At 42.4% G+C, this 20,647-nt stretch overlaps 1 protein-coding gene across 1 annotated transcript; it reads left to right on the top strand.

Moving 5' to 3' along the window:
- Positions 1-308: 308 nt before the first annotated feature.
- On the top strand, positions 309-18,609 carry LOC132575336 (centrosomal protein of 290 kDa-like). Its single transcript, XM_060244048.1, has 7 exons — positions 309-668; positions 4,125-4,267; positions 11,080-11,166; positions 12,292-12,382; positions 14,674-14,851; positions 16,764-16,861; positions 18,342-18,609. Exons 1-7 carry the CDS (start codon positions 345-347, stop codon positions 18,501-18,503), a joined length of 1,083 nt encoding a protein of 360 aa, XP_060100031.1. The 5' UTR covers positions 309-344; the 3' UTR covers positions 18,504-18,609.
- The last annotated feature ends 2,038 nt before the right edge of the window (positions 18,610-20,647 follow it).

Here is a 20,647-nt window from a genome sequence, read left to right as displayed (position 1 = left end):
GTGGAAATGTGTCATATCTCTAACACCGAGTCGGGATCTGCTTTTATTACGTCTCATGCACAGGGCGGGGGGACGGGGGACATAGTCAATCCAGTACCCTGTTCCCATGGGAACCCTTCAGCACAAAGCCTGGGGGGTGGGGGACCTGAAACAGTCGCCGCACAGTGATGATCTCGCTCAATTCGTTCAAGCGACATAGAAGGAAGAACGTTCCTCCAATCGCTTCCGCTTTAGTCATGCGCGCTGACTGCCTGTGCAAAGGTGAACTCCCTCCCCTTCCTCTTTAAAAGTCTTCCTTAGACAGAACACTGTCCTTCCCCCCCCGAGTAGTGTCTCCGTCGCTGATGATCCTCAAGCCTTCCTATCCCCCGTATGACAAATACATCGGACTAGACCACGCAGGCGCTGTAAAGGCCTACCCTCCGTATCTGAGGGCTTTTCCAACACCCTTGTCGCCTGCACTCCCGACTATTGAAGACAGGCCCTCTGAGGCGGAGGACGGAGCTCGGCTCTGTTCGCGCGCGCGCTCCGCCTCTCCTGCGGTTTTATTGGCTGTAGCGGTCAGGGGGCGGGCTTCGGCCCGTCCTCCCGAGGTCGGTTTCTGCTCCATGTGGGAAGCGAGAGGTGGCGGGCGGATGAGTCTGCCTTCCATTCACAGGTGCATTCAAGTGAGTGGCTGGAGGTGGCTCACGGGAGGGTGGAAGGGGAGCCCCAAGTGCCCCCCCCGGTCCTCCCAGGTGCATTTGGGCTTGATTCAAGTCGGTGGCAAACGAGGGCATCCTTTGCTGTGCTTGGCTAGCGCGGCGCCGCCAGGACTCTTAGAAACGGCTCCCTCCCTCCCCCTCCAGAATGTCCACGATTGCCACATACATTTCAGAAACACAGCGGGGGACTTGGATCACCTGAGAGCTTATGCTCCTTTCACTGGCTGAATGCACACAGCCCCTCACGACGACCGTGCTGATGGGGCCATGGCTCAGTGGTAGAGCATCTCCGTGCAGAGGGTGCTTGACACAGGCTCCTGGCCTCTTCATTTAAAAGGATCTAGTAATAAGTGGTGTGAAAAATCTCTGCTGTCATCTTGGAAAGCCACTGTCTGACTAAATTGATAATACTGACCTTGAAGGATTCAATATAAGCAGCTTCATTTTTTATGGGAAAAGTGGGCTCTGTGCTGAATGTCATGCATAGGTGTTAAAAATACATATGCACCATAAGGAAACATAAGTATTGTTGTGCCTAAGGAAAGAGCATATTGTATCATTGTCCACTTGTGTATTCAGTTACATATGCATATTTAAATCTACCAATTGCTACTAGAGGATGAACTAAAGTAAGATCCATATAGTGCTTTCTATGCACTTGCTAGTAAACGAAGCATGTAAAAATGGTCTCATTTGCAGGGCAACCCAGTTTGCTCACTTACTTCACTTGTACCCTGCCTTTCACCCCATGAAGACCCAAAGCAGTTTACATTATTCTCTCCATTTTATCCTCCCAACAGCCCTAAGGAAGGTTTGGCTGAGATTACAGGACTGGCCCAAGGTCACCTAGTGAACTTCTGTGGGAGAGTGGGGATTCAAGCCGGGGTCTCTCAGGTCCAACACCACACACACTTTCTATGCAACAATATGCAGAGTTGTTTAATGCTATCTGTTACAGAGCAGTTTTGTGCATACTTATTTGAAAGTAAGCTACACTGAATAAAGAACTTATTTCTGAGAACTTGCTCTTCTGAGGAAGCAGGGTTGCATCTTTCTAAGGTGACTGACTTCAATGGACTGTTAGTCCTACAACAATCCTGGTGTTATAAGATAGGTGACAGTGACTGGCTATTGTGGGGACAATGTTTAAACCCCAGTCTTCCATAGACTATTTCAAAATAAATGTGTTATCAGCTGCATAATGGCTGTCCCACAATACTGTTGTAATCTTTATGTGAATATGGTGAATAGGACATTTTTCTTCAAGTAAAGACAAAATTCCCCTGGCAATACAGGGGTGTATTTATTTAATATTTTGTTAAAGCAGTGTTTCTACAACTGGGGACTAGAAAACTCTTGTGTATGTATGTGGCTGGAAATAATTTTGTGTCCCTTATTGGGAAGGTCTCCCAAAACGTGTCATGATTCCCTTGTGATTTCTGAAAAGCAGGTGTGGTGATCACAAGTTCCTGATTGGTAAAGGTCCAGTCACCCTGATGGACTGGAAATGTTCTAGGATGAGTGTCTGTAGGGATCAGGGAAGAAGTGCTACTAGGTTCATGGAGAAGCCAGAGGGAAAAAATTAACACAAAGAATAGCAGTTTTAACAGTATAGTCTAGCGAGTTTGAAGGGGATGCTTGTTTTCTTAAAGGCTGAGAAGTGCTGATTCGACACAGTAGTGTTAGAAGTATATAAATGAAATGCACCTTACCTATAGTGTTTACAATCAGCATTAGATGAGAAATGAGTGGATGGAGTGGCCAGGCGGATTTCAAGTCGCTTTGAAAGTGAACATAAAGGTGACTTCTGTGACTTAGGTGATTTCTTGAATGAAAAAAAAAAGGTTTCAAGAAAGTCCTTGAAGAGGAAGAATGAGTGTCAGCTGATGAAAGGCAAATGACAAAGGGAGCTGATGGTTGTGCAGAAATCAAACGGAGGAATTAAGAGGGACTTTTCTTAATGATAGCGGCCCCGTGGCGCAGAGTGGTAAAGTAGCAGTACTGAGGTCTGAACTCTCTGCTCATGACCTGAGTTCGATTCTGGCAGAAGCTGGATTCAGGTAGCCGGCCCAAGGTTGACTCAGCCTTCCATCCTTCCAAGGTCGGTAAAATGAGTACCCAGCTGCTGGGGGAAAAGTGTAAAAGACTGGGGAAGGCAATGGCAAACCACCCCGTAAAAAGTCTGCCGTGAAAATGTTGTGAAAGCAATGTCACCCCAGAGTCGGAAATGACTGGCGCTTGCACAGGGGACCTTTCCTTTCCTTTCTTAATGGTATGCATGGAATTACCTGAAGCATGCTGCAGTTTGGCAGATAGGCACTTCTAGCATGATTCTATAATGTATGGCTGTTAGAGGCAGTTGAGAACAGTTTGAGCCCAGTGGCATCTTTAAGACCAACAAAGTTTTATTCAAGGTGTCAGCTTTCATGTGCAAGCATGCAAGCACACTTCTTCAGATACAGTCAAACAGAATTCCCTCAACCATTATATATAGAAAGAGAAAAGGGAGGGTGGAATGTTAGTTGTCAGGAAGAGCCAGTTAGAGTCAAGATAGAGACAGAAACAAAATTGTAAATTCCATACATAGAAGTAGACGGTGAACAGTAAATTATAATATAGCATAATGAAGATGTTTAACAGATTCAAGGATCAAACAAGAATAATAAGCTTAGTTTATATGGCAACCATTTGCTTGGGTTCAATTCTGGGACAAAAACAGTGAAAGAAATAAATATGTCAAAATAGGGGAATGATGTATCCTTAATAGTAGAATGCTGAGAGTAATTAATTCAGACCCTGCCATCCATCTCTTTTCAAGCATGGGGGCGACTTTACATTATTTTCTTCTTTGAAGTGGGGTGATTGGGTGTGCAGATTAATCTCCCCTGGATACCATTGGTGTTTTAGAAAAATAAGATACTGTAGGAGACATAGAACAAAATTTGAGTCCAGTTGTACCTTTAAGACCAACAAAGTTTTATATAAGGTATGAGCTTTTGTGTGCACAAACACTATCTCAGATACATTGAAATGGAAGTTACCAGTCCATATGTATAGGCAGAGGATGAGCAGCAAATTAGCATACAACATAATGAATATGTTTTAACAAATGCAAAGACCAAACAGGAATAACAAGCTAGATTTATATGGTCACCATTTGTTTGGATTTAATTACAGGAGAGGGGAACACAGTGAAGCAAATAAATATGTCAAAACGGGAGACTCATGTGTAAATGTATTCTTGTTTTGTGCAGTATAAGACGTGAAAAGTTATATGAAATTGGTGTGTGCAGGTTGGGGTTTGTAAAAGGCTTTTAATTAGAGCAAGAACTTCTTTCAAGAATGGAAACAGATGTGGGGAGAGTTTTCAGTTTGTGTCAGATAACCCTAATATGTTTTTCCCTTTTCACACTTTTTCAGCTCAATCAGGAAAATGAACTGCTGCATAAGAAGCTGAGGCACATACGCCTAAAAAACAAGCAGTTGGAATATGACTTGGTACAGACACAAGAGCAACTGCAAGCACAAAATAAGTTCATGCCTGTTTGTGTCACAAAAAGAAAGTAAGAAATGGAGATGCACATGTCTTGGCTGTCCGAATTTCCACTCTCACTCTGGCTGTCATTCTGAGTGCCATGTTAACTGCCTTGTTAGCATCTCAGCTAAGCAGCATTGAATCCAGGCTGATCTAGCATTACTGACAACATGGTGTACTTCAGCTTAAACTGAGAGCAAATTTGCACTTAAAAAAAAAAGAAACAAATTGATTGTTTCGCTGAGTGTTGATATATTAACAGTCTGGTGAATGTTTAACACTTGTACAGATTGTTAACTCCATGTCTTGGAGGATTTAGAAGAGTGTATGGAATCAGAATGTATGGCAATTTGTAATCTGAACAAGTTATAGTTTTTGTGAGATTTATATTTAGCATGTCATAATCGGCTGTGAAGTAGGCAGTATTATCTTAAAGTCATTTTCTGTAAATGAATCTTTATCGCTAATCATAGGGCTGCCCAGGCAAGAAAAACAGGAGTACAGGATGTTATGGGCCTTGTTTAACTGTGGAGCTCAGCAAGAGACTGGTGGGGGTAGCAGCAATACTGCTGTTCTAATTAAGGTTTCTCTCAGCTTTTCTTTGGAGACAAAGAAACTTCAGAACAGAACTATAAAAACACCAGACTTAGATGATTTTATTTATTTATTTATTTATTTTTCATACTTATATCCCGCCCTCCCCGCCGAGGCAGGCTCAGGGCGGCTAACAACATTTTAACATCAAACAATAAAACAGTAGACAAGCAATTACAATAATAATCAGTTGTCGGTTAAGCAGTTAAAACAATTTAAAACAGTTTAAAATTATTAAAACAATTTTAAGAACAATTTTTGGTGCTAAGGTTGGTACAATACATTCAGTGATGTTGGGCATCTATCTAGTTTAACTAAAGGCCAGTCGAAATAAAGCTGTTTTGCAGGCCTTGTGGAACTGGACAAGGTCCCGCAAGGCCCTTACATCTTCTGGGAGTTGGTTCCACCAGTGGGGGGCCGCAGTTGAGAAGGCTCTTTCTCTGGTAGCCTTAAGTCTCACCTCCCTCGGCCCGGGGATTGACAATAGATTCTGTGATCCAGATCTAAGTACCCTCTGGGGAACATGTGGGGAGAGACGGTCCCTAAGGTAGACAGGTCCTCGGCCATATAGGGCTTTAAAGGTAATAACCAGCACCTTGTAGTGAATCCGGAATACTATTAGCAGCCAGTACAGTCTCCGCAGCCCTGGCTGTATGTGCTCCCGTATAGAGAAACCCAGTAAAAGCCTTCTGCACCAGCTGCAGTTTCCGGATCTGGGACAAGGGCAGCCCCATGTAGAGCGCATTGCAGTAGTCTAGTCTCGAGGTGACCATTGCATGGATCACTGTTGCTAAGTCACTGTGCTCTAGGAAGGGGACCAACTGTCATGCCCGCCTCAGGTGGAAGAAGGCGGATCTCGTAGTGGCTGCTATCTTGGCCTCCTTAGCCAATGTGGGCTCCAGTAGCACCCCCAAGCTTCTGACTTTGGGCGCCGATATCAATGGTGCCCCATTAAAAGCTGGTAGAGGGATTTCCCTTCCCAGGCCACCACAGCTCAAACAAAGGACCCCAAACATCGGATTCTGCTTCAGACGACTCAACCTGAGCCACCCTGCCACGGCTTGCAGCGCCAGGACTAGATTTTCTGGGGCAGAGGCAGGCCGGCCATCCATCAGCAGATAGAGCTGGGTGTCATCAGCATACTGATGGCAACCCAGTCCAAATCTATGGACAATCTGAGCAAGGGGGCGCATATAGATATTAAACAACATTGGGGAGAGCACCGCTCCCTGAGGCACCCCACAATTAAGTGGATGTCTCTGGAAGGATTGTCCCCCGATCGCCACCCTTTGTCCCTAACCAAGGAGGAAAGAGGAGAGCCATTGCAAGGCCAACCCCTGTATCCCTGCGTCGGTGAGGCAGTGAACCAGTAACTGATAGTCGACTGTGTCGAACGCCGCCGAAAGGTCCAACAACAACAGCACTGCTGACCCGCCTCGATCCAGTTGTCGCTGAAGATCATCCACTAAGGCGACCAGCACTGTCTCCGTCCCATGGCCTGGACAAAAGCTGGACTGGTGTGGGTCTAGGACGGAAGCGTCCTCCAGAAAGCTCTGTAACTGCAGCGCTACTGCCCTCAATGATTTTACCCAAAAAGGGTAAATTTAAGACCGGCTGATAGTGTGCCAATTCGGCTGGTTTTTTCAAGAGGGGATGGACTATCGCCTCTTTGAGGGGCCTTGGGAAAAGCCCCTCAGAGAGGGATCCATTTACAGTATTCCGCACAGGATATTGAAGCTCCATTTGGCACGCTTTTAATCAGCCAGGATGGGCAAGGGTCCAAATCACATGTTGCTGAGAGGATTCTGTCAACTTCCTCCAAGCTGAGTGTTGTAAAACTGTCTAGAGCTGACCCGGAAAACAGGCACGGAGCCTCGAGCTCACATACTGTTTCAATTGTGGCGGGGAGGTCGAGGAGAAGCGACGAGACTTTATCTGTGAAGAAAGTTGCAAAAGCCTCATAGCCAATAGCCAGTTCCCTATAGTTTGGTCTGCCCTGTGGCAGAGTTGTAAGAGTCTGAATAATGCTAAATAATTGAGCCGGGCGCGAATTCAAAGATGCAATCTTGGCCGCAAAGTAAACTTTCTTTGTGGCTTTGACTGCCATCTCATAGGATCTCATATACTCTCTATAAGATGTTCTGGTCGCTTCATCATGAGTCCACTGCCTCTCTAGTCGTCTGAGCCTCCGTTTCATCAGCTGCAAATCCGTGTTGTACCATGGTGCCATCTTTGAACGGGGGCGCAGAGGGCGCTGGGGAGCGATCTCACCAATGGCCATGGTGAGCTGATTTTGCCATGATTCGACCATGTCATCGAGTGAGTCGCCAGGGGGCCAGGGATCCTGCAGTTCCCTCTGGAACCGTATTGGGTCCATTAGGTTCCGCGGGCGAGCTAAAATATGCTCATCGCCTAAACGGGATTGGGGTGGCACATCCACACGGACCTTCAGGACATAGTGGTCCGACCATGACACTGTATCAGCAGTAATTCGGGTCACTGTAACCCCCGACGCAAAGATCAAATCCAACATGTGCCCGGCCTGATGTGTGGGTGTTGTTACAAATTGAGAGAGTCCTAGCATAGCCATGGATGACACTAGGTCTGTCGTCTGATTAGAGTTCGCGTCATCGGCATGGATGTTGAAATCGCCCAGGATTAAAAGCCTTGGGTGTTCCAATGCCCAGCCTGTTGCGGCCTCCATCAGGGACGATAAGGCGCTGGCTGGTGCGTTAGGCGATCAGTACACCAGCCAGATCGCCAAACCCTCTCCAACATCCCACTTCAGACCCGCACATTCAATGCCGTCGATCTCTGGAGTTGGGAGAGCCCGGAAGGAGTAAGTCTCCTGTATGAATACTTCCACTCCTCTCCCCCGCCCACTAGTCTGTGACTGGTGAAAGACTGAGTACCATGGGGGGGCCACTTGGGAGAGGGCCACCGTCTCTTCATTGCGTACTCAGGTCTCAGTCACGCATGCCAGGTCCATATCCTGTTCACTCAGGAAGTCCTGAAGGATCAAGGACGTATTGTTTATAGACCTGGCATTGCATAACACCAGTGACGGAGGCGAGCAATTCAGCCTGGCCCCACCCCCTGTCACCATTGTGATGGGACACAGACTGGAAGGGGACCGAGCACCCACACGTCTCAGCCGCCTTCCATTACATTTATGTCTGTTCCCACCGTCATATCTTCCCCCTCGTCAGGAGTACTGGAATCCCCAGGCCGGTCATCCCTCTCCACTGGTCTCCACAGTCACCTCAGACCGGTATAGGATGCCCTGTTATAATCCTGTATTCCAGTTCTAGTCTCAACTGTTGCTGCCCCTGCTAACTAAAACTCTCCCCAATCTATCAGCCCATGCCAATTAACCTCCCCTAAATGGTTAATTAATTCTAAACCCCCTAATTCCAATCTCATTAGTTAGCTAATCAAATTATCCCTTATAGCCAATTAAGTTCTAAATCCCCCCACCCCCTAATTTACACTCCTGTTTTAATCAGCCAATAATAATCAATGATCTTAATAGCTAATTAATTCGATAACAATCTGAGCCCAAATATAATTTCCCCCCAAATTATTCACCCCAAATTAACCACTAATACGATAGGTTCAATTAAATTTAGCAGCTAAAACATAAACCAGAGCTCATTGTTAGCAATACGGCAGTTAGGTTAGATGGCTTCACTAAAATACCACTGAAGTAAAGTAATTAGGAATTAGGAATAAAGTGTTAATAGTTAAAGTGCTTTGATGTTAAAGATAGTATTTACAGTGCGGTCTATATGCAGGCACCCCTTCTATCCTGGGGCTAAGTCCAGCCCTGCCAGTCAGCTGCCCAGCAGGCACAGAGGGGACAGAGATCCTCTCTGTGCCCCCCAAAGCTGAAGCTCTCCAGGCAGGAGCCAGACACAGCACCGTCAAGCCAAGTACGACCCAAGCGGCCGCCCCGCCAGGGCCCCAGCCGACCCAGCAACAACAGCACTGCCGACAGTGGGAGCGGCCCAGGGACCGCAACGCTGCCAGATGCAATCCTCGTCCGGGAACCACAGCCGCCGATCCAGGAAGCTGCCAGCCTCCAGGTAGCGTCGGCCCAATGCGTAGGTGAAAACTGCCGCTGCGTTGTACTCGCCGCAGGACCTACGGCCAGTGGGGGGTGGTGGTTGTGGCATGGTTTCTTCGACCGAGTGGACGGGCGAGGGGTGGCTGAGATTAGCAATTTTCCTCGTCAACTGGGGAGGGGGGTCGACAGCTTTACCCATCCGTGTGAGTGCTCCACCGCAGCGGCCAACGCTGCCGGCTCCGCTTCTCAATGCTCTACCCCTCCCTATTCGTCTGCCCTGCTTGAGTTGCCGCCACTTCCCTTGCTGTCTGTATAGCCACTCACTCCACCCCGAGGTCTGCCTCAGCGTCGTTAGGCCGACTTGGCAAGGCTGCAGGCGTCTCCTTTTATGGGTTTTCTCAATGATAGAAGTCCATACACAGTCCCAACTTCTGTCCTGCAGTCGACCACAATGGCACATTCTTTTTTCTTTTTTTTTTGTGGTTAAAACAATTTATTATAATGTAATATATTGTAATAGCATATTATCATTTGTTATTGAAAGTTAATACACATATATAACATTTTCTCCACCCCCTTTTTGATGACCCCCGGGAGTGCCAACCCCTTAACAAACAACTCCCTATTACTATTTTATTTAATTTGTTATAAGGTAATAAACTCTATCTATTAAAGAATCTTTCTTCATAAATATTCCAAAGGCTATAGTTGTAGTCCATCTTCATAACAGTCCTTAGTTATTCACAAAGAAATGAAAAAGTTATAATCCAATAATTCCATTTTTTAAACTGTAATCCATATATAGTTTTTTAAAAAGTTAACCATTATCAAAGATCACCAAATGTCCGTTAACGTTCCATTGTTTTTCGATATACTTTTGGAACTTTCTCCACTCATTTTTAAATTTCTCTAGTTCTTGTTCTTTTAAGATTCTTGTAAGTTTGTCCATTTCACTCCAATGCATAACTTTTAAAGTCCATTCCCACATTTCTGGTATTTTGTCTTGTTTCCACATTTGCGCATATAATGTCCGTGCAGCAGAAAGCATATACCAAATTATCGTTCTATCTTGCTTTTGAAATGTTTCCATTTGTACCTGGTTCTTCATTAGTTTACAGTCTAATAATAATGCTTTCTCCTGCATTTTTTGAATAGTGGAATCCACTTTGTCCATTCTTGTACCTTGGTTTTTCACCTTTTCCTCCACCTCTTGAACTTTCTGTAACGCTGCTTGAGTATCTTTTCTGAGATCTTCAATGTCTTTTTTAATTTCTTCTGTGCTGGACTCAATATCTTTTTTTAGTTCTTTTTTATTTCTATTTTTGTTTCTCTAATTATCTTTACCAATCTTGCATCCATAGCATCCATTGCATCTTGCCATTTAGCCATTTTTTCTTCAAGTGACCCAGCCCTTGTTCGGATCTGCTTTGCTGCTGGTCTATGCACTGCTTGCCTATTGCTTAAATAGCTCAAAAGTTGACCTCTCAGATTCAGATTTCAAGTACACAGTCCTATAGATTAGACCATGCCGTTTTATATAAGCCCAAAATTGCTGTTCTCTGATGCTCCTAGGTCCAGATATTAATTAAAAAAAAAAAATTCTCCAAAATGGCCACCGAGGCTTTTCTGTCTTTTTAAAAAGTTTTTTCCTTTTTCTCCAAAACTGTACCAAAGTTAATTCTAAGCATATAATCCAATAGATTTTACCTTTTAATGACAATATCTGCCGGCTCCACTATTTTTCAACGTCCCGTTTTCTTTTAATTAGTTTTTAAGATTTTGACCTTCTTTTAATGGCCGCTGGTACTTCTTTATGATTTTAGGTCCTAGAGAAGGCTGGGAGGCTTGTTACACAATGGCACATTCTTTAATCCATTTTCCAATACTGGAATTACAGGACGTGGCAGGTAATAAAGTTTTAATCGGCAGGAGCCTAGCACCAGAGCTCCGCACCTACCGCACCTACTGTCAACTTGGTGCAGGACAATCCAGCCTCTCCTATTGTTTCCTATGGACAATCTTGTCATTTGTGATAAAGTAGTGAATGGAAATTTATTTTTGATAAACCTTTGTTAGTGTAATTCCAGTTGTGAATGTTAAGATTAAAAGGTTCAGTAAACAAATGTATAGCTTTTGTTGAAATAATTACATTATTAAGTCACTGTGTTTATTTGATATAGTGTGCAAGTTCAAACAGAAATCCATTTATGGCATAAAGGTGATGGAGTTCATGCCAGGCAACATGAAGTCGCAAAAGAAAATGCCAGGTAAGCTTTTTCAAGGACACTATGTTAGTTACTTATTTGAAAGTCAATCTGTATTGAGTAAGCTGTGCTAATGGAACTTCCTCTGTCCCTGGCTAAGTCTCACCATACACATCCTCATCTATTTTGTTTTTTCTTTATTAAAAAAGAACCCAAACAGCAACTTTAAAAGGTAGAGAACAGAATTCCACCCCTGCATAGGGTTCCCAAATCCCCCGCTAGGCCTGGAGACTCCCGATTTGGAGCCTCCTCCCCCCGCTGGCCATAAAAGGGAAAGCGGGGGGAGGGGAGGGGGAAAACGACAGCCCTTCCCACCCAGCCCCGATCGCAGCAGCCAGAGCTCTTCCGATTTCTCAGGCTGCTTCCCGTCCCCAGTCAGCTGGCCGGTGAAGGGAGGGGAGCCCAGCCACGCCCCCAAAGGACCATGTGCCTTTGCACCTCCGGAGGTGAGTTCTGCCGGCTTCCTATTCCATGCCATAAAGTGCCCAGCTGGTGTGCCTGTGTTGCTGTGAGAAGCTGGCAGCAACTCGTGAGTACAGAGTCCCCTGCATCAGATTTGCCAGAAACGGGGGGGGGGGGGCGGGGGGGAGGGGGAGGGGGGTGGAGAGGGAAACGTCTTCTCATAGGGTATAATGGGGAATTGATCTGGAGGTTTCGGGGGCTCTGGGGGAGCTGTTTTTTGAGTAGAGGCACCAAATTTTCAATATAGTATCTAGTGCCTCTCCCCAAAGTATCCCCCAAATTTCAAAACGATTGGACCAGGGGGTCCAATTCTATGAGCCCCAAAAGAAGGTGCCCTTATCCTTCATTATTTCCTATGGAAGGAAGACATTTAAAAAGGTGTGCTGTCCCTTTAAATGTGATGGCCAGAACTCTCTTGGAGTTCAATTATGCTTGTCACACTCTTGTTCCTGGCTCTGCCCCAATGTCTCCTGGCTCCACCCCCAAAGTCTCCTGGCTCCACCCCCAAAGTCCCCAGATATTTCTTGAATTGGACTTGGCAACCCTACCCCTGCACCCAAGCACTTCATTTATGCTTTCAGTGGGGTTTGCATAGGCAGTTTTGTTTTATAGCTGGGTTTGAAATGTCTGTGATTTCCTCTTATTTTTGCATATTTTGTTTTCCAGATTGCGTCAGATGAATAATAATCTGCAGAAAAGGCATAATAAAGAAATGAAAACAAATCAAGAACAAAATGAAACAATTGCAGTGCTTTCTGTAAGATTTATATCCCTTTGAAGTAAATGCTAAGTAAAGCTGTATTCACACAGTGAGGATTCTTTGCTTTGCATTTATTGCTGCTGTGAATGTGGAGGCAAGTGGAGCCATGGAGCATCCACACAGGAGTTTTCTGCGTACTTTCATCTGTCAGCTGCCATTTCCCCTGTACTAGAAGAACTTTTAAAAGGCACTTTTTAACCATTAAAAAAGACATTTGGTGGTGTGCCGATGAAAGTGGAAGCTGTGAGCAACTGAGGGAAGAAAAATGGTTTTGAAATGGATGGAGTCATTTCCTGTTTATCTGGTTTTACCTAGGTACTAGATTCTAGTGCTATAGCACAATTGCATTATAAAGCTGGTTGCTTAAGTTCAGGGCTTATTGAAAAGGAAGGTGCTCATCTAGCCATGAACTTGAGCAATATAGTGTATGGACGGGATTGCCTGTCCTTTCCTTGTTTCTCTCTTTGTTTTTTCTTTTGTTTCCCTTCATCTCTATGCAGCATGGAAAGTTTGGAGTGTGCACAGTTGGGGTTGAAGAACATGCACCTCAAACTGATTTCATGCACCTGCTTTTGAGGGTACGTAAACAATGTTAGGGAGCTCTACACCCTTCGTAGATGGAAGGAGTCCTCTTGAAGGTCAGTTGTTCAGGTTCCAAAGAAGCCTTTTTCCTCTGGTCTTGGTAACTCTTCTTCCCCCGACTCTTATTGGGTTCTAACTCATTTGAAAAGTTTACAGCATCCTGGACTCAGGAGGCAGGGATTAGGAGATGCTTGCCTCATTGTGTATACCTTAATCTCCCCTCAAAGGTTAGGGACTCAAGCAGGCCAGGGCCCTCTTTCCCTTTCTTTTTCCCGCCTCACCATGTGTTGTCAACTTTCTGTGACTGCTGGAGGTAGTCCTTGAGCTAGTTTCTTTCTTTTTATTTTACAAGCAACCGCCCCACCCCCCAGCATGTTTCAGCCGTACTCCTGCATTTACAACAACATGTATCTATCTCATTCTGCCCTCCTGACAGAAACGGGACCATCAAGTTTGATGCTTAGCATGTAGTTGCTTGTGTTGGCATAGCAATACTTCACACAAGGTGGATGAGCTTTCCTCCTGTCTTGCCTGTCTGTTGCAATTGTGTTATAACTGGTAACGTGACACATTACATGGCACATTTCTTTGCATGATCACCAGTACTAATATCTACTGAGAATATTCCTATTTTATTTAAAACCATTCTAGCCTGCTTTTCTTCACTCAGATCCTATACACGTACATTTCCCATTGTTGAGAAAGGTGGGCTATAAATGAATGCATAAATAGTACATGAATAAAGAGTATCTGTCTTACACTTGTTTCCTTTTCCTACAAATTAGTCAGAATCCATCTTGTATCTTGCATTGATAGGCTCTATAACTTTTAATTAGCATTTAACAGAATTAGTAAAGAATGAGATAACTTCCTAGGCTCTGTGTATTCCAGGTATATTCCATATGTATGATACTGGCACACTTTGTGGTATGCGTCTTGCCCACCATATATAGTTGTCCTTTTAGGCAGGCCCTCCTCATCCTCAATACCTCTCCTGCTCATTGGTGGCTCCTGACAAGCTCCACAGGTTTAGTAGGCTTGTTTCAAAAGTCTCAATACAGAGAGCTAGGGAGTAGCAAAGTTAAACCTGAGGATCAAGTCAGTCTTCCAAGGGAGATGATAGTTGACTTCTATTAGTCCTTGGGAAGGGTTGGGTAGAAACTGAACAGTAGCAAAAGCAGCTGCTTACAGAAGCAGACTTCTACAAGCAAGATCCTCTTTTGGATCTTAAGATCCTACATGGCAAAAAGATTCTGCATCTGTGGCTGTGTATGCAGCCTTATTGCTGGATTGAGGCTGAATGTGTTCCAGCTGAACAGTTTACTGGTATTGCTCTGTCTGTTGCCAGCTTTGCAATGTAAACCCAGCCTGTCCCCAAAGTGCATTACTCCGGATCTGGAGTATATTTACTTTTGCAGTAGGTCATGGGATTGGTTTCTGAGAAAGATACAAGCTGGGTACCATGAAATACTTGACATGTTGTAGAAAGGTTAAGGTTTTTTTCTTTTTACAAAATCCTTTTCTCCATCCCTGCTTTACATATTTTTGTCTAGAGGGGATTCTGTGTTTTTCTCTTGTTTTTGTTGCCTACTACTAATACAAATACAGAAGTCACCCTGAATTAACTCACTAAGTGTATTTCTGTGTATGCTTGAGGAGGTATACTTTTTCTCATGTATTAAATATATTCTGTTGTTTCACCATAGGTTAAAATTAATGAGCTGGAACAACAACTTCAGTTGGCAAAGCAAAAGATAAAGGAGTTGGAAAGCAAAAAGGTTATGCAAAAGGGCAAAACTGTCCCAGGTACTTCAGCACAGAGAAAGTCACCATCTCACAAATGTGTATGCAAAAAGAAAGGGGGATGTTCCTGCAGATATTTAGGTAAGAATATGACTGGATTGTTATAGATGCATTGTCTGTCTGTCAATGGACTTGAAAAGCACCATAATTCTGGGCATAGGGAATTGCTCTGAGTTCCAAAATGGAATGGAATTTTGCTTATAGGGCCTTTGTTATTTGAAAGAGACTGCACCCTGAATCTGTGATTCTTACATCAGCTTGAGGTACCAAACATAGAACTAAAAAGTCTCTGAAATTAAGATGATATAGATGTTAAGACCCATCCTGGGTGAAGAAGTGGGAGCTGTTCTTCTTCTTTTAAAAATCATTTTAAAAATTAGTAAGCCAGATCATGTGGCAAATTCCAAACAAATAGAGCAGTTGCAAAACAAAACAAAAATCAACCAAACTGTATAGTTGCTAAAAATCCAACCAAATGTCCTCAAGTATCTTGTATGCTTCTCTTCTGGAACACACTATGTGTTTTATTATATTTAAGTCCAAGAGCTGTTCTTAAAGGGCATCATAATTAGATTTTGTGAATTTTCCTTTATGTTGATTCATAGGGGAGAAATAACCCCCCATGCAATTTAATACCTTTTTATTGGAGCATCCAAAATCCAACAAGAAAAGTCTGTTATAGCAATCCTGTGCATACATTTATAGCTCTACAATATACAGGAGTCACGTAGAAGAAGCACTGCATCTCTCCCAAACCATCCCCCCTGCCTATACAAAGGAGTGCTTTCTACCACACTGCATGCATACTCTCTTCCACTCTTGTTCTTGCTTAGTATGTTTTACTTTGGATTCTATAAAAAATTTCCTTTCCTTTCCCTGTAACTTAACAGCCTACAAGCCATACATTAAGGTATTTTATAGATATTTTGCAGCTGCATGATAAATATGGCTAGTTCCAAACATCCAATTTGTACCAGTCTTTTCCCTTGTCCAAGAGGAGACATAAAAATTCCAGAAATGATGAAGTCATAGGTTTTGAAATGTGAAATACTTTGTTATCCAGCCTACACTCAGTTTATGAATTTAACAGCATAAAATTTGTAACTAGAATACAAAATTGTACTATTTAGTATATTTATGGTATTTAGAAGTACAAATGCCTTTGCTTTGTACTTGTGAATATATCCCATACAAAAGAGAGAGACTGCTGCATACTGCTGTAGCCTGTGTAAACTTGCATACGTGTCTTGGCTTTTACCAAGGACAAAACAGAAGTTGAAAACAAAATACAACTTTTGCAGTAAACAAAAGAGAGTTTGTTATTTGAGAAACTTATACAGTCACAATAGAACTAGCAGCATATTGGGATATCAAGTCTAACACTAAAGACACTTTACTGTTTAATACAGTATTATCATCATAACAAGTTAATTATGGATAAAGTTAGCCACATTTAAACAAATAACAAATCTGTGGGCATATGTCTATTGTATACACAGGAAAAATAATTAACGAATGTTGTTAGGTTTGTGCTACATAAAAATCTTCATGCTATACATTCTGAATGAGTAAAGTGTCTCAGAAAGCATTGCATTAATTCTAAAGATTGGTATTTTGAGGTGCTTTTTCAGAGCTTCCCAACATTTCCATTTTTTATTATGGAAATATTTTTAAAAGCCCTAGGGCAATGGTGTTGTAATTTTCCATTTTTAGGGCCTTCACATCTGGAACCAGGATACATTAATTAATTAACTTCAGTTGTACCTTGCCTTTCTTTTCAGTGGGGACCAAAGTGGCTTACACCATTCTCCTCTCCATTTTATTCTGTGAGGTAGGTTAGGCTGAGAGAATATCACTGGGTCAAGGTGAAAGTTTCAAGAGAAAGATTTATAAGAAAAGAGTAACTTCAGTTTTGCCTTCAAATATAATGTGAAAATTATGAGGTTGTATAATGATTATGCTTTTTAGTGAGCTCTTAATGTTTAAATTGTAGACCAGTTGCTTTTGGAGATTCAACAGCTGAAGAAGGAAAATGAAAAGCTATCTAGAGAGAGAAGAATGCTGAGAAATGAACTTGTTGCATTAGACAAGGTAACTTGTTTGCAAGTTAAGGCTATGACTTAAGTATGCCAGTTGCATATGAATAATTATGCTATAAGAGTTAGATTCTCTTGAACCCAGACCCTTGGTTTGTGCATGTACTCTCCAAGTACCTGTGGAGATTTAACATAGTTCATCATTGTTGGTGGTGGGGAGATTATTTAGTTATGCGCCTCCTCTTCAAAAGGTGCTTAGAACTCTTCACTTGGAACTGGGTGTTCTGGCCATCTGCTGGGGAGGGTTCCATGCATGCCATGTATACCTTTCTATTGTGTTCACAATAGATTACCTGTGACCTCTTTATGGAACTCTCTATTAAGGGCTCCTTGCTTGAAATGTTCATGTTTTAGGCAATGGGTTGGCTCTTATCCCCTTTTACCATCAAAAAGGCTATGCCAGGGAATGGATCATGGGACAAAAGGCATGTAGGACAGGGTGTGTAGTAAGGATAGGAATTAGATGAGAATGAATGAACAACCTGGCTAGATCCAACTCAGTGTCTCTCCTCCCTCTTATGAATACCTTTATAGTTAGAAAAGTATGAGACAATTTCCCATATTTAAAGAATTTAATTTGGAGATAGATCCAAGTGGGTAGCCATGTTGGTCTGAAGCAACAGAATAAAGTAAGAGTCCAGTAGCACCTTTAAAACCAACAAAACTTATATCTTGAATAAAACTTTGTTGGTCTTAAAGGTGCTACTGGGCTCTTACTTTATTTTTTAATTTGGAGACACAGCAAATGTTTCTTTGACAGATCTTTCTTTGTGTATATTTAGCTGAAATAGGTAGAAACAACATATTTCCTGTAATTAAATCTTCATTGCCACAGAAGTACACTCGGCAGGAAGAGAAGTTTTTTCAGTTTTACAAAGTCTACAAAGTAGGATTGGTAGTGATGCTTTTCTGCTCTTTCAGATATGCAGTAGATGAGAACTTACATCATTAAGAAAAGTATCAGGACTGTAACCTAAACTAGTTAGAAGTTAAATACAGCAATATAGGAGTCAAATGAAGCATTATACTGTTTTCAATAGCAAATCTTTTCGTTTTTAGACTGACCCCCTCCCCCAATAATAAAAATAACACTGAGTGGTAAAGTATTAGTCCAGTGGCACCTTTAAGACCAACAAAGTTTTATTCAAGGTGTGAACTGTCCTGTGTATGCACACTTCTTCAGACACAGTAAAATGAAACTTACCATTCCATACATATAAGGTAGAGGTTGAACAGCAAATTAGCATACAATGTAATGAAACATTTTAATAGATGCAAACAGGAATAACAAGCTAAGTTTATAAAGTCCTCATTGTTTAGGCTTAATTCCAAGGGGAAACAGTGAGGCAAATTAATATGTCAGAATTGGTGCTAGAGGTATAAATGCATCATATTGAGGGGTAACTTACAAGATCTTAGATGTTTTTATTGGGATGTACTATTTAATTAAAAGATATGCAACGGCCTTTTTCCAGGATTTTTTTGATGAAATAGAAGATTTAAAATATGCTCTTCAAGAATCATTAAAACTGAACAATCAGTATGAGAAGTGCTTCAAACAACTGAGTTCAACATATGGAATTACTTTTGCATCAGTTTTGCCAGGTGGTCATCACCACAGAGGCTTACAGAAATGAAACAGCCATATAAGATTACTGATAAAGTGTTTAATATCTAGTACAATTCATAAAATATATTTTTCACATTAAAGGACTTTTTGTAATAAAATCATGATTTAACCAATTTTTGTTGGTTTGCATAATTTGTGTAGTACTTCTCTCTCCCTACCATCTCTATTTTTAATTGTACCCTGTAACTTATATTCCAGTGGCTGTTTCAGTTGAATACTTGCAGAAGAACTTAAAAAAAACACCCATAGTACTCTTTATTGACCGTCAGCCCAAATTAATACTTTATTCCTTGGCATGCTTACCTGGGAGAACTGTGGGATTAAATTGCAAGTAAACCTCTATAATCTCTGAGAATGTTTATTTTAGTGACATTTACTTTTTAGTCAAAGGGTTTAAGACTGTAGTTTCCTATGAGAACTTTCTAAGATTCTCATATAACAACAGGATTTAGAAAGTACTCTGAAGTTACAAGGGGTATGCAACTATTTCTAATTCTGTGAAAACTGCATTACAATGTTAATGGGCTTTTAGCTATCACAAAAGTTCTTGCAGCAAAAGCATTTGTATTTTCCATTTTGCATTGTATATTTGTATTTTCCATTTTACAGCTGAGGAACTGGAAATATTGAAATTTAGCTGGGCTTTAAAGCAAGTTGAGTTTTCCATCCGACCAAGTCGATAAGACTTTCCAAATAGAGGGTTTGCATCTGAAGAAACTGTGCCTCGTACCTCACATTATTAAGACATTATATTTAACTGCAACCAGTTTTTGAAATGCCTCCCATTTATCTGACAAACACCTGATGATATTCATACTGACCAACATCCAAAGAATTGTGACACTAGTTTGGTGAGCCCTTGAGTGGTTGAGCCTAGTTTTACTCAAAACAGCAACCCCCAGACAGCATGTGAAACTGTTTTGAAACTATGAAGAACTGCTTAAAGAAAAAAAAGTCCAAAATTATACAGGTCTGGTGCATTTCAGCCTAAGTATCTCTGCATCCTGGGTTAAGGGGAATCAGCTTGTCATGGATTTTTGGTTCACTCTGAATGGATTCTGAATCAAAAATTTGATTCAGGTTGTTTGCAGACTTATTAGCACTGGAGAATACAAACATAATCAGTTATTGCATATTAGTCATAAGTGTACAGGTTAATTTTTTTTGGGGGGGAGGAGGTAGACTCATTTTTTGGTTATTTTCCCATTGGATAACTGTGTATGTGAAACAAAGTTCAAGTCTAGTGGCACCTTTAAGACCATCAACGTTTTATTCCAGGTATACGCTTTAATGTGTATACACGGTTCTTCAGATACATTGAAACAGAAGTTACCAGTTCATACATATGGGTAGAGAGTGAGCAGCAATGAGGGAAGGGCGCCATGGGGGGCCGCAGGGGTAGGGGGGCATTTAAATAATTAAGGAGGCTGGTGACTGCTCCTGCCACCATCCTGTGCTATTTGGACCCCACCAATCAGCTGATTTGTGGTCCCTTTAATGACATGGGAGTGGCAGCGGCTGCTCCTGGGTGCCCTCCCACCCAATTTAAATTGCACAGAAGAGAGGGGCAGCCTGGGGGTGAGGGCCCCCCAAATTGTCAGGGGGCCAGGCCCCATGGGCCTCTGGTTAGCTATGGGCCTGGCATACAGCATAATAAAATTTTTTAACATGCACGGTCCAAACTGGAATAACAAGCTTAGTTCATATGGTCCTCCATTTGTTTAGGTTTAATTTTCAGGGGTGGGGCAGTGAAGGAAATGAATGGAAATGAATAATGAATAAATCAGATATTGATGTCTGTTGTAAGCCGCCCTGAGCCACTCGTGGGAAGGGCGGGATATAAATCCCGGAATAAATAAATAAATGGCCAGATGTGCCCTTCTTAATTGTGGAATGCTGAGAGTAATTATGACCATATAAGCTAAGCTTGTTATTTGCAATAAACAGCTACTTTGAGCCCCCCCTTGTTACTATTATTACATATGCTAGGTTAATAAAATATCACCAAAGCACCCGCTCCTGTTGGTAGATGACTGTTTTCTCAAAGTCTGCATCAGTCAGTCTTCCGGGTTGCTTGCCGTAGTACCATTACTATTTGCAATTCGGAGTGTTTCCTTAAGCTAAATACTCCTCCCTCCCACGTGAAAGAAC

Source organism: Heteronotia binoei, chromosome 7 (assembly GCF_032191835.1).
Source record: "Heteronotia binoei isolate CCM8104 ecotype False Entrance Well chromosome 7, APGP_CSIRO_Hbin_v1, whole genome shotgun sequence".
Lineage (NCBI taxonomy): Eukaryota > Metazoa > Chordata > Lepidosauria > Squamata > Gekkonidae > Heteronotia > Heteronotia binoei.
Note: the sequence above shows the minus strand (reverse complement) of the source record. Positions and strands in the feature narration are given on the sequence as shown.